The 13,890-nt window shown below is 41.1% G+C and overlaps 2 protein-coding genes across 5 annotated transcripts in view; one reads left to right on the top strand and one right to left on the bottom strand.

Annotated features, from left to right (window-relative positions):
* Positions 1-13,890, top strand: part of LOC136428917 (coiled-coil domain-containing protein 25-like) — a 107,830-nt gene that overhangs the window by 63,796 nt on the left and 30,144 nt on the right. The window lies entirely within an intron of this gene.
* LOC136428914 (stromal membrane-associated protein 1-like) lies at positions 435-13,634 on the bottom strand. Of its 4 annotated transcripts, none has more exons than XM_066418744.1 (11): positions 13,400-13,634; positions 10,633-10,766; positions 9,927-10,012; positions 9,018-9,105; positions 8,345-8,443; positions 7,646-7,766; positions 6,888-7,019; positions 6,163-6,246; positions 5,147-5,374; positions 4,436-4,528; positions 435-4,103 (listed from the first exon to the last, which is right to left on the bottom strand). In XM_066418744.1, exons 1-11 carry the CDS (start codon positions 13,524-13,526, stop codon positions 3,715-3,717), a joined length of 1,581 nt encoding a protein of 526 aa, XP_066274841.1. In that variant the 5' UTR covers positions 13,527-13,634; the 3' UTR covers positions 435-3,714. The 4 variants fall into 4 exon arrangements, with proteins under 4 accessions (XP_066274841.1, XP_066274840.1, XP_066274842.1 ...); XM_066418743.1 differs by having other exon boundaries at positions 7,646-7,769; positions 13,400-13,632; XM_066418745.1 differs by lacking the exon at positions 6,888-7,019 and having other exon boundaries at positions 7,646-7,769; positions 13,400-13,627.

Raw genomic sequence — 13,890 nt, 5'->3', positions numbered from 1 at the left:
TTTAAAATCTAATATGAGTGTGGCCTGCCTTGTGAAAGAGCTTTGATTTTGTGACGTCATCAAGGTTACTAGCGGTTATGTCAGGCGTATTGATATGCCTAAGCCGCCGAGCAGGTCTCTCTCAGAAACTGGGCGGACAAAGACAAGAAAAGATTCGGGCGGGCAACAGAAGCTTGGTTAGTTCATTTGCGAACTGGCATTGACACTATCTCCACATTCTACAACTTCCAAGGTTCTTTCCTTCACTTGTCAATAGCGGGAAAAATTCTTTGCAGCCAGTCAGACAATAGTGGGGGAAGATTCTTATTGGCAGTTAGCTAAATTGTCCATTATAAAGCAATGTAGCTCCAGAGACATTTAATAACACACTTTAGATATCAATCAATAGTCATTCCAATAAATGATTCCAGACAATAACACAATCACTTCCAAGATAATTGCTTAGTGACATTTAATCAAGTAACATTTACAGCTGAATTTACAGGATAAAACATGACTTTTGCATTCATTTTGTCATGACCAAACAACCTGCTCACGATGGAGCTTGTACATGTTCATATTGCTATTTACATAAGTAAAAGGCAAACTCAAATACTACAAGATGATCAATATTCAATATCACTGGCATAACTTCTCTACCCGGAGTGTCATCCTAGTTAGTTCCAGGCGTTGGGAACTAACTAGGGCGCCACTCAGGCTAAAACTTCTCAAATGCAGATGGAATCTTGGTTCATTGCTGATGAATATGATTATGTAATGATACACCTACATCTATATGACTTTAACAGAAAAATCTAACAAATGCATGTAAAACTAAAAGTCTCCCTCTGTGCAAGAGCTGAGTCTTTGGTTAAACACTGATGTGGGACCAAAAAACAGCCCATGCATAAATGTATTCTATGACTAAGAGAAGTTAAAATAAAACATTCAAATAATGAACAGTATATATCAATAGTGGACTCATTCCTTACCTAACCAACAACTATCGTAAACAGGAACTTTGCGGCTCCAGATATTTTACTGATTGCGGTATAAAGGATGATGTGTTGCTTAAGAATGAATCCACTCTCTTTATATACAACGTACTACTAGTACTTCAAATAATAAACACTAAGAAAATTGCTAAGCAGTCAGCTGAGTGTGATGTGCAGCTAGACCTGAGAACAAAAGGACAATTTTGCTAATGCATGTACTGGAAATATAATACAATTCATTTTATGGTTGTACATGTCGTATGCTCAGGATACAAACTAAGGTTGCTCAAAACCCTACATAGAAAGGGTTGACACAAACATGTAACACATGTAGAAACACCTGTAGCAATCACTAGCCTCCTTAGTAGGCTCTATATGACTTGGTCTTTCTGGGGGCTTATGATGTGCTTTTATCTAATGCCATACTACATGTAGTATCAGTTAGAATTGTATTTGGCTTTAGCCTGGAATCCAAACCTATTATAGCTCCCAAGTCTCCTCTCCGCAGATATATTTGCGGAGAGGAGACTTGGGAGCTATAATAGGTTTGGATTACAGGCTAATTTGGCTTCAACAGAGGTGGTCTACAAGAAATCAGGCACAATCTGAACTGTCATGCCATCAGAAAAAAAAACATGACTCACCATAGAGACTGTTAAGCAGGTTATGCAGTGACCACCGTGTCAAAGTAAGTGGATGTAAACCTGTACTGTAGTAACTTTTCAAAAGTGTTTTCTCTGATATGCAAAGCTACTAAGAATAAGTCTGCACTTCACATGATAGGAGTGGAGGGGTACCCTAACCCAGCAGTTGAAAACAATGTAGACAATTTCAGTAGCTGTTTAGACCTATGGAGTCTTCATATTTCAGCCTCACAATTTCAGTCACAAGGAAGGCCTGATGCTTCCAACATTTAAAATACTAACCCCTGTTTGAAGAGTCTCAACCATTCCAAACAATCATACTAAATTTAGGTTCACCAAATCTTCAAATTCATTTTGTTGGCTATATATAAATATTACTTCAACGGAAATGCACTGACATATCATTTCACAATTTTTAGCCTGAGAATAAGGGAACAAGTGACTTACACATATTCATAATTAACTCAATTAACTCAAGTGACACACACATATCAATCACCACATTGGTCCCACGAACATAACATGTGTTACAGAAAGAAATATTAAATAACATGTCACTTATTATCAGAATCAGGGCAGGTTTACTAGAAGTCACTATTGGATCCTTTATGTACATTACTTGATCACAAAGACATTGGAACTTTCCTCTCTCTCTAACCCTTTGCTGCAATGGTATGGTAGACAGTCCCATCTAGTCTCCATCAGACGAACTATACGCTGGCCGAAAAATAGTAGAATTTAGCCAAATACAGCTAATAATTTACCATGGTAGTCTGGCCACCATAGTATTATTAGGGTAACATTTGCCCGCCCAAGGAAAAATGCCACCCTTACGACGGACTGACTCTCCTTGCCACTTCTTTTGCCATATTCTACTATCCATAGCCACTTAGGAAGGCCTGGTGGAGGCTAGCCCCTCCCACCCATCTAACATGTAACACAAGCACACATGAGCAAGTCTGTAAAACATTATGAGCTGTTGTAGACATTTACCTTTCTGTATGTGAGATTTTTTTCAAATGTGCATCAGGGGATAAGAAGTTATGGTACTAGTCACAACTTTGCATCTTTAAAGTACATGTACACGTTATTGCCACTGTATTGTAGGAAATCAAAATCCAAACAACTGTAAGACAAGTTGTACAAGCACAGGATCTGCACAAGAGTAAGTTGACAACGAAGCCCTTTGACAGACAGAACATGTACCTTTACCATGTGTTAGTCCTTCAATTCACAACTTACGGGGCACAGAGAAAAGACAACCAAGTATAGGAAAACATCATAGCTGTCCCAATGTTATGTTGAAAAAGTTCTCAGCTGTGTAGTTGCTTGTATACTAAAGACATCCATGTAGGAAATGCTCCGGCCGATTTGATCTATAAAACTACTGCAGATTAAATAGTCACCATCACGGTTTGCTACTTTTTTTAAACGGCACCAAGCCTGACAGTTGGGCATGAGCTAGCTGGAGATTACAGATTTATACTTGCAATTTAGTATAGTATAGGCTTAGAATAGAAAGTGTTCCATGAAATTTATGTACCATCAGAGATTCAGATTAGATGTAAAGACCAACTATGTCGGTAATACTTAGTCTCCACCAGACTAACAACCCTGGCTGAAAAATGGTAAAATTTAGCCAAACAGGGAGAATACTTTGCCAAGGGAGTCTTAGGGTAGCATTTGTCTATAGGGAAATGTTAACCTCACCGTGGGCTCAGTCTCCTGGCCAATCATTCACCCTACTGTTGCCGAATTCCACTATCCTCAACCCCTTAGCAAGGCCTGGTGGAGGCCAAGTAAGCTTTACTGTTATCCAGTTACTTCCCAAGTTTAAAAATGTTTGAGCAGGTTGACTAAAGGTACCAGGCAGTTAATCTCCAAGCAGATGAAGCAGTCATGGCTTTTTTTCTAATGGTGCACTTTTCTTTTGTCGTCACCATTAGAAAAAGCCCAAACTGTTTCCTCCACTTGGAGGTTACCAGACGACAGTGTCAAATGTTAGTCCGTGCCCATGCCCCCCTCCCACAGCTTGGTGCCCAGCTGTCATACAATAATACCTACAGAACACTACAACTACACTACACCGACTGTCATCATTTCCACAGCTGGGTGCTGAGGGTCTGTCCCGTTCCAGGCCCGCCAGGGGCCGCCACGGGGATCCCCGCGGACATCCCTCCTGAACTGAACCCCCCCATCATGTCCCCTGGACCTGCCATCCTCATGCTCTGCAGCTGCTGTTGCACCTGCTGCAGGTGCATCTGTTGCATCTGCTGCTGCTGCTGCAACTGTTGCTGCTGCATTTGCTGCATCTGCTGCGCGTTGTACATTCCCGGCATCATGCCGCCTGGTACTCCTCCCATCATGCTGTTGGGCGGCATTCCCATCATGCCCTGCTGCTGTTGTGGCTGCTGCGGCATTCCTCCCATCATCCATTGCTGCTGCTGCTGAGGTGTTGGTTGCTGCTGTTGTTGTGGTAAATTCCCTGGAGGAAGAACAGTTTCATGTCAGTTTGATGAAGTAGATAACTGCAACCCTAGGGAGGCTAAAAAGATGCCTCAGCTTTTTTTTGCTATTGTCAACTTTCAGTACAACTGATACAAATACGTATATATATACCATTGGGTCCAAAATCTACGTTATGACAGCTTCTACCACAAACAAAGAGGCAACAGATGATACCAAGTCCTTTTCACCATAATAAGTTTTGTGTCCTACTTTTCTTGATGGAATTGAGCCTTTTGGCCCGAGGATCTCGGCCTACCTATGAAATCTTAAAAGATCCGAGATCTTTGGTCTATGACCTATATGTCTTACCCATCATGCCCTGCTGCATGCCCTGCTGCATGCCTGGCACCTGGAACTGTGGGGGAACGGCTGGGGCAGGCTGCTGAGGCATGTACATGCCACCTAGGGAAGGAGAGTCAGAGTTAGACTTGTGTGGAACTGTGCCTAGTACATTTATGTATCTGTATCTATGTTAATATCCTGTTTAGCCGCCTTTCGGTGTATAACACCAGCTTCTGTATCTGTACCTGTATAACCGCCCTTTGGCACAACATACCAGCTTTGCAGGAATACGGCGCAGCAGCAGCTGGTTATGATAAACTGAACAACCTGTCACACCTAACATTTGCACATCTAGCTGCAAGCGTTGTTGAAAGCTATCTAGTGAAGATGCTACTGTAACAGTACTTGGTGGAATTTAGTTCCTCTCTACCATAAATCTAGGAAAAACGTTGTCAGCTTTCAAAGTACAGGGCACTTCCTAACCACAGTTTGGTTAAACTTTAAAGCTCAAAGGTAAAAGTTGGTTCTGCAGTCTATGAATCAAACAACGTAAAAAATGTATGAATGTCATACACGAAAATACACTGTCAGATCATATTCAACAACAACAATCGTATTATTGAACTAGAGTTGCTCATACCTTCGTCAAAATCTCTTTGTTGTTTTTTTGCCAAAAATTGTTGCATTTGTTAACAATGTTCTGCAAATGGTTCATTCCTTGATAAAACATTTCCCCACCTGGTACACCAAAGACTTGGTTCTGTGGCTGCTGGTTCGTTGAGGAGCCATACAGAGAGAGGATGGATTCCTTGGTCGACTTCTGGGGTTTCGGTTCATCCTTCAAAAGGGAGTCCTCGACATTTGATTGGCTAGGCTGGGAGGGAGCTGTGCTCTGATTGGTGGAGGAATTGAAGGCTGCAAAGAGGTCATTGCTGGAGGAGGCCACTGGTGGACCAGTTGGGGAATCTGTGGCAGGTAAGTAACAAAATCTGAGATTAGAGTCTATTCAAACTTTTTAAGATTTTGTAGGTAGGCTGACACCCAAGGGCTCAAGGGCTGCCGTTCTGCCAAGCAAATTAGGCTGGAATACTTCTTCCATAAACTTTATTAAAGGAAATGGAATGGGACGTTGAAATGGAGGTGTTTTTATAAATCTATGTGGCTTTTAAGAGTACACATGTTCTGCATAAAAAAAGGATTTTACACAACAGAACAAACCTCAGGAAGGCAAGGTTTACGATAAAGAGGAATTTCTAATCGTTACTGGGCTAGCACACTCTATGGGTCTTGCTAGATGCACTTGGATAGTATTGCAGTGGTCGTACCATGTACAAAGATAGGTTAGTATACTGCCTCGTAGATGATTTACGAGAAGGTTAGTACATTGTAGGGTAGGGTTCATTAGTACAGCCAGGTGTTGGGAGTAAAAGTTACAGATATTTTTAGGGACAACTCCCCTTTGAATCTTTATGGACAAATGATAAGTACAACAGGAGGCTTATGTTATCTAGAATATCTTAACCCTAGAGTTCCTACTTCAGGATATGCATCAGCAAAGTCCTGATCAAGGTATCTCTCTGGATTTCACAGGATAGCTTTTGAGATTTGTAGACAACTTTTCATTGGCAATTGTCAAAATGTTGAATGACAAATATTTCGGGCTGGTGAAAACACAAAACTTGATGCATATAATTATTCCAAAGTTTGTATTGTATTGTGATTAGGTTAGCTGGATTGGTCAAAGAAATGCATACTATTAACAGCAGGAATGGTTGTGGATGTGGCAGCCGACAGGAAATCTCCGAAAGGATCAGCATCTCCATTTGTCACTGGACCATCTGGAAAATAGTAGGAACATTGAACACTCTACCTTTCATTCATTCAAGATTCAAATCATCACCTCATTCAATAAAATCAATTTTATCAGTAGAGGGAAGGAACATGCCGACATATTCTAGTATACATAGAGAGTGGATCATGCCAACATAGTCAGTATATGTATATATATATGTATAGAGAGAGTGGATTCATTCTTTAGCTAAGTAAACCAACATCTTTTGTACCACATCATCCCTCATAAGAAATCTGGAAGAAACTGATTTGTGTGACAGGCTGAATATAAGTTCTAAACAGGATTTATGTGGCTCCAGATGTCTTACTGAGGGATGACTGCGGTGCGATACATGTCGATTAGCCGAGAAAAAATACTCTCTCTAAATTTCTAAACAGCATGCCAACATAGTCTAGATTACTGGGCAGTCTTGACTAGGCTATTTCAGAAAAAAAGGCTGTATTAGTAGAGCAGCACCACTAGCAAAGGTTAGAGGTTACGCTTAGCACTGTAGAAGGATGGTATCCCATCTAGATCTGTTGGTATAAAATGTCTACATTAGAATCTACAAAGCTGAACCTCAACCCGGTTAATGGCAGTTATCCGAAGGGAGGGGGTGGGGGGGGAAGTGCAATTAGCATTCCATACTCATGGCGTGATCATCTGATTGGCTGTTGGCATTAGTGTCTGATTGGTCAGTGTCAAAGGTCAGCAGCTCCACATCTGCCTCTTGATTGGTGGATGGTTGCAGAATGTTATCCATGAGAAGGTCATTTGTGTCTGTGGACGAGTTACGATCAAGATAGAGTGAGGACAGACAAGTTGTTGAAACCAGATTACCATTCTGATTCTGACTTTCAATCAGCATGAGAAATTATTGTTAGCAATGAGTCTTAAAAATAGAAGAGAAGAGTGAAGTAAGTCTTATAGAAAGAGTTAGTCTTTTACACCTGTTGAAAGGAACTTGCGTTAAAGTTGATAGGTGCTTATATTATCATAGATGACCTACAATACGTCCTACAGAATTCTAATCTTCCATCTAATAACTAGTAGGGGTAGTCAGTCTATATGAACAGACAAACCTCTACAAGTCACTACCTCTACATAAGAACCCACTGGCCATGGATATGTAGTCAAACCTGTACAACTAAAAGTGACCACCTCTACATAAGGACCACCTGGCCAATGTGACTACTTTCGGTGGTCCCTTAGATGATATTTCCCATTGACACAAGCATCACACATCCTGTCTATGTCTACACTGAAAACCTGTCCACATAGACCAGATTTTATCAGTCCCCTAAGTGGTCTTCCTGGGCAGTTTTGGCCGTACATGTACCTCGTATAGACCAGATTTCATCGGTCCCCTGCGTGGTCTTCTTATACAGTTCTGACTGTGTGCTCACCTAGTCCCAGCAGGTCCATCTGTGGCTGCACAGGTTCACTCTTTGCTGGTGTAGGAGGTGCAGAAGCAGACTTGGCAGGAGCTGCTACCTCTGCTTTCACAGGTCTGGGCACCGTGGGGGACTGCTGGAGACGGGGGAGAGGTCAGACACACATAAGGGGATTGGAACACTGTAAATACTTGTACTTTTGCGGGGACTTGATTTGCGGTACGAGGGGAAAGGAGGTTTTCCCTGTGTTTTAAGTTTGCGGTTGAAACCATTTTTGTAATACACTGTAAGCCATTGAGCTAGAAACTTTAAGTTGTGGAAAACATCTAGTCTACACATTGTTTTCATAATTACAGAAATGGTTTTAAAAAATTCCTTATCATACAAAATGTAAGGACTTACAATAAAAAAGCTAACATCAGGATAGCAACACCGCCTTCTATAGTAAGCATGAGAATACAAATTTTCTTGTACAGACATCTTCCTCTTGCAGTCATACTCTGCTACAAACATGTACATGTACAATGTTCTAGATAAAGAACCTCAATATCAGTTCATGCATGTCAAAGCAAACAGCTTAAAAAGAGGATGCCATTAAATTTATAATGGAGTGAATGGGAAATGGTTTGGGTTTTTAGAATTTTATGCACATCCCCGAAATATGCTTTTAACAGTAATGCAAATAGCTGGATTCTACTGTAATATCAATACCTTCTGCTTGTCCTTAACAACAGATGGAGGAGAAAGTTTCTTCTCTCTCCTCTCTTTCTTCTTCTCCCTTGGTTTCTCTACCTCCTCCTCCTTACGAGGCTGAAAAGCAGTAAAAACAAAAGAAGAATTAGACAAAGATCTTCACGGCAGACTAGGAACCATTGCAGATGCCATCTGGTGCCTTTGAACTTGCATCAGTGGTTCCTTTGATCGCATTTCTTCATTGTACATTCAGGAGGTCATGTAATCATCATGTGCAAGTTCCCATTGCAGAAGTTTGCACTAACGACACAATTTTCGACTCTTGATTTGTGCAATACAAGTTATACAACCATCATGGAATGGACTCTTTGTTATGTTGTATTCATTTTGCTACTTTTGAAATTTTGTACTATTAATTGCATTACATACTTTGTTTCCAATGTTGTACAGTATATATTTTGTAATATAATGTATGCTGTGATATTCTATGTGTGGTGCACAATAATCAATAACTGCCTGTGTTCTACTTGCAATTGTATTTTGGCAATCCAAATAAAATCAAATTAAATTACAGTAATCGATACAATTGCATAACTGTAACTCAGGGCTTGACATATGCTTGTGAGATCAAACAGACATCCCCCAGTTACTTTTTTTACATCAGAATCACATCAAAGTGTACATGTACTACCTTGAGATCAGCTGGTGTGATGATACGGGCACTTTTGTCGATGTACTGTTTCCTCTCGTACTTGGACCGGATAAATTGTTCAAGGGCTCTGATTGGGGGGTTAAGGCTCATGCAGGAATTCTGTAACATCGTTAACTTTGAGATGCACGCACTGTTCGTGTTATACACGATATGTGATATTTCCCTTGTGGATATGTTTCCATTTCACATTCAAATGGTATCTTGTTTATCATACTTTATCAATAATTAAGGGACATACACTTTGAAATCTGCGTTTCTGTTTTGTCTTGTCGGTCTGCTTGTTTGTAAAAAGGGACCACTTGTCTAAGAAGACCAGATTCTATAGGTTCCCTGGGTGGTCCTCTTTGGCAAGTTTAACAGTATCATATTAGCATGCAAGTGGTGTCTAGCCTCTACCAGGCCCCGCGGGATGGCTGGAAAAATAGTAGAAATTGGCCTAGTAATAGAGTGAATAGTGTGCCAAGGGAGTAAGCTACGGAGAGAGGGTCCAATCTGCCATCCACGGAGCCAGTGTGGACATGGCATCTATAAAGGGTATCAAATTAATCCCCCGATTATCTGTACAAAGGAACTAACTCAGCGCTGAAGATCATTTAGGTCGTAAATCGCTCAGTGCCCAGACGGGCTGGTCGGAAAGCAATAAAAGGATTATTTAGCTACTTCGCACCTACTAGATAGCGATTAATGGACATCAAACAAGATGCCGTGTCCGCACAGGCTCCGTGGTTCGCCTATTGAGCTTCCCTGTATAGCGGAGTACCCCTGGCGTATACTATTCACTCTGTTTGGCCGATTTCTACTATTTTCCCAGCGATCCGCGGAGCCTGGTAGAGGCTAAGTGGTGTCTATGTCTTGAGAAATTCTCACACATGACAAAGTAAAGGATACGAGTCTGTCTGTGGCCTTCTGAAGCTGTCGGGGAGACGTGCCTCGTACACAGACCGGGCCTGATAGTTTCCCACCTCCTGCATCATCTGGGGATAAAGACAACTATCAAAACCTCGTGAATGATTTAGAAATACAGATATATCAAAATATTTTGGATTCCAGTTCCACAATCTATGGTGGTAGTATGTAGCTAAATATCCAAGTAAAGCTAAATGTAAGTAAAGGGAAAGGGTTTGGAGGGATCAGGAATGAAAATATATTTACGATGTACAGTTCATAAGGAGAGCCGCACTTCAAGCACGTTCAAGATCCCACCGGAGAGTAGGGGTCCATCCCGGTGTGAGTGCATCAAACGCTACAGTCTGGATCTTACAGTTACACAGCTTATCCAAAGTTGGTGTTACACCAGGGCTGTCACCAGCTTTAAATTTTGTTCTGTCCCACTCATTGCTTGGGAGCCATTTTTTTAAAATTTTCATTGTTGAATGTGTCATTTTAAATTCAAGCTTAAAAAAAATACATTTTCATCATTTTTATCTCATGAAATTGATATTTTTGGAACGATGGGGGTTGAATTTTTTTCCGTCCTAACAACCAATTTCCGTTCAGGGACGGAAGGATGGGTCCTGGAGACAGCCATGCATTACACATAAAGGTGGTTTAGCGGTTATGCAAAACAAACAAACAACAAGCAAAAAGTTCCCACCTGTATCTGCTCGGGCGTCCATGAGTCCAGGTTGACAGACTTGACGCGAGAGATGTGCACGCCCAGGTTACGGTGAATCCCGGCACAGCGGATGCACAGGAACAGACCCAGGTTCCAGGACGCCCATCTTGGTCCTGCAGGGGAAAGGGGATCATTGTCACCATGATTGTCACATACATACATTGTCACATACATACTGTAAATCTTGAATTGAAACGTTCACATAGTTTTATTTTCACGTCTCATTTTGACCTTTCCACTGTGGAACAGGCCCAGGTTCCTGGACGCCCATCTGGGTCCTACGGGGGGAAAGTGGATGTTGGTCACCGTGGGAATCCTAGCCTGAGGTACTATAGCCTTTTTAGCTTTTGTCCGCTCACCACGAGCTTTCGTCCGCTCCCCACGATCTGCTACTGGCGGGTAGCAGATCGTGGGGAGCGGACGAAAGCTAAAAAGGCTGGAACTCAGGCAATGGTAATCCAGCAAACATACTGTAAATCTTGTAATGTTTGCGGTGGTTTTATTTTTTCAGTTCTCGCAGTAAAAATTGCAAATTCATGACACTGCAAACACGTGTTTCCAATGAATAACTATATGTACTACAGAATAGTTTCAACTGCGGGCCTAAAACACGGCAAAAAACTCATTTCCCCTTCTACTACAAAACTAGGTCCCCATGAAATGAATGAGTTAAGACATTACAATTTACAGTATCTGAGACATGGAAGACGAAGTGTTTTTTCTTTGCCATTTGCTTATACATTTCCATGTAATTCAAGGAATGTGATGCTTGCAAGTGTTTTCGTTCTAGTATAACAATCACCAGAAATACCACATGAAAAATTCATGACTTCTCTTCAATAGATACACATCGGTATGTCGCAGTTTTCCTCTACATTCACAATCAAACTTCACATTTAACTGTCATATTGAGATACATGTACCATGGTATGTGCTATCAATTAGTGAACTCATTGGATAGTACAATCCACCCATGATACATAGTGCAATGGCCTTAGGTTCCCAAAACCAGGGTTCCCAAAACCAGGGTTCAGCATAATTCACACATAAACGATAAAGTACTCCGCCCCTAGTTAGCTGTGTGTACGAATTGTTTGCGTTGTCCAAAGTTCAGATCAACAGCTTAGATAAAATAGACAGCGATTGGACACAGTAAAATACTGAGGTAAATCTTTGCCTCTGAAGTTGTTGAGGCATAATGTTTTGTGCAAAACCAGCAAATATTCTTGTAGCTGTGGATGTCAAATATAGATCTAGAATTGGGTCAGTCTGACCTGATGCCCAATTCAGCAAGAATTTCTCGAAGACCCTGAAGTGAACCCTACTTTCGGGTATGCTTCTGTATTGAAAGCAGTGGTAGAAATACTTTTTTTTCAGTGTTCTGCAATATTGCAGAATGTCAAAATTTTTTTCTGCAATTTGAAAATATTTTCTGCAAATACACATGCCTCCATACTACAACCTTCTCAACTTGATAATGCCTACTTATTTACATTATATCTAGAGCTTTGCAACATTGCTGTAATTCTTTATTCTCTCTGACTCTATCTTTGATTATCACTAGCAAAGTTTTTAAGAGGAATAACATGCATGTGTGTGAAAAATATTCAAATTAATAGCGCTGTGGGCTTCAGTTTATATTTACAGCGCCGCTAGTTTGCTTACTAGTAAGTCTATATAATCTCCTGAATTGAGAGCCATTGAATTCCGAGTCTGATTTTTTTCTTCTGCAAAATTGCAGATTGTTTAATTTTTCTTCTGCAATCTTGAAAATCTTTATGCAATTTGCAGATTGCAGACGGGTATTTCGAACACTGTGAAAGTTATGCATCCTTTCTGTACACTATCATAGATTGACCTCGTGGGGTTGCGATAATATGCGCTGTGGATTATTAAAAAAAATTACAATATAGGTGTAAGGATTTTCTTTATAATTAAGCTTGATTATCATTAAGGTTTGTCTCTTTCTGACAACATCACACCAATTTTTGTCGTACCAGTTGTGGCGATAACTTTCATCCTATGCGAAAATGTCCATTTAAAAACAATATTTTCCCCTTAGATTATCAAAACTGTAAATGCTGGAAAAAACTAAACTTGGTCTTACTAGCTGAAGGGATATCCTTCTCTGAAGTTCCTTCCCATGATGGATACTGTAAATCTTGAAATGTTTGCAGTGTTTTTTTTCTTCATACATGGCACCTTGAGCATGTTGAGGATGTGTTTCTACCATAATACAGAATTGATTTAACGGTGAACTTCAAACTAACGAATGAAAACCTCTTTTTTTCCCTGTAAAAATGAATGAGTTTTACAGTATTTTGCTTCTAGAAGCCAAGACAGTACAACAGGGGTGAGCCCCCTAAATAAGGACATCAACAACAACAGCGACTTAAGAGGTCAGACCTCCTTGTTCTGAACGAAATTCTGTAAAATATCTTTTAACCTCCTTGTTCTGAGTTTGATACAGAAGAATCTGAAAGGTGAAAATTATGCATCCGGATACCCGGCTTCTAGCCCACCCTCCCCTTCCGCCATGGCAGTTACAGACAGAACCCGTATTCAGTCCGCCATAGAACATCAGCTATGCTCAGTAATGACATCCTCTGACATATTAGAAAGTTGCCAACACGCGAGGATACAGTTTGATGAGGTATAGTCCTGTGGGACCCGGTCACTTCGCCCTCCCCGCCTCCACAAACGTTACGTTACCACGTACTGTCAGGTGAAAAAAAAGTAACCGTACCTTTCGCCTCGCAATCCACGCAGTATTTGTTGTCTTCTTCGCGTAAGAGCTGCGCTAGGATAGCCTGGTGTTTTTCGGTGAGTTTCTTCTCCCGTTCCCTCTCTTTTTCACCTTTCTGTCGCGACATCTTGGCGGTGAGAGGAAGGACAAACGTTGGAAAGGCAGACACTCCCTGGCGGAACCGGACGAACTGTTCAGGCAAGATGGCACCCGGAAATCAGACGTGTTCCCTCCGCGACGGACTACTTTCTTTTACCGCAGCACTCATATAAAGAAACCGCCATCACCCGATACCTATCCAGTTTAACAGTACGATATTTCTATGTAAAACGGAAATTATATGTCCATTCGGACAAGAAAAGAGTAAAACATTGAGGATGGTCACTTTAATTATCATGAGCGGAGTACTACAAGTTGCCGGGGAATCCCTGTATGAACACCGCCGGAAGTACGTCAGGATGACACATGTTCCCCGAGGGTGACCCACAACT

This window comes from Branchiostoma lanceolatum, chromosome 2, assembly GCF_035083965.1.
Source record: "Branchiostoma lanceolatum isolate klBraLanc5 chromosome 2, klBraLanc5.hap2, whole genome shotgun sequence".
NCBI lineage: Eukaryota > Metazoa > Chordata > Leptocardii > Amphioxiformes > Branchiostomatidae > Branchiostoma > Branchiostoma lanceolatum.
The sequence above is the reverse complement of the archived record's forward strand: the minus strand, read 5'-3'. Positions and strand labels throughout refer to the sequence as shown.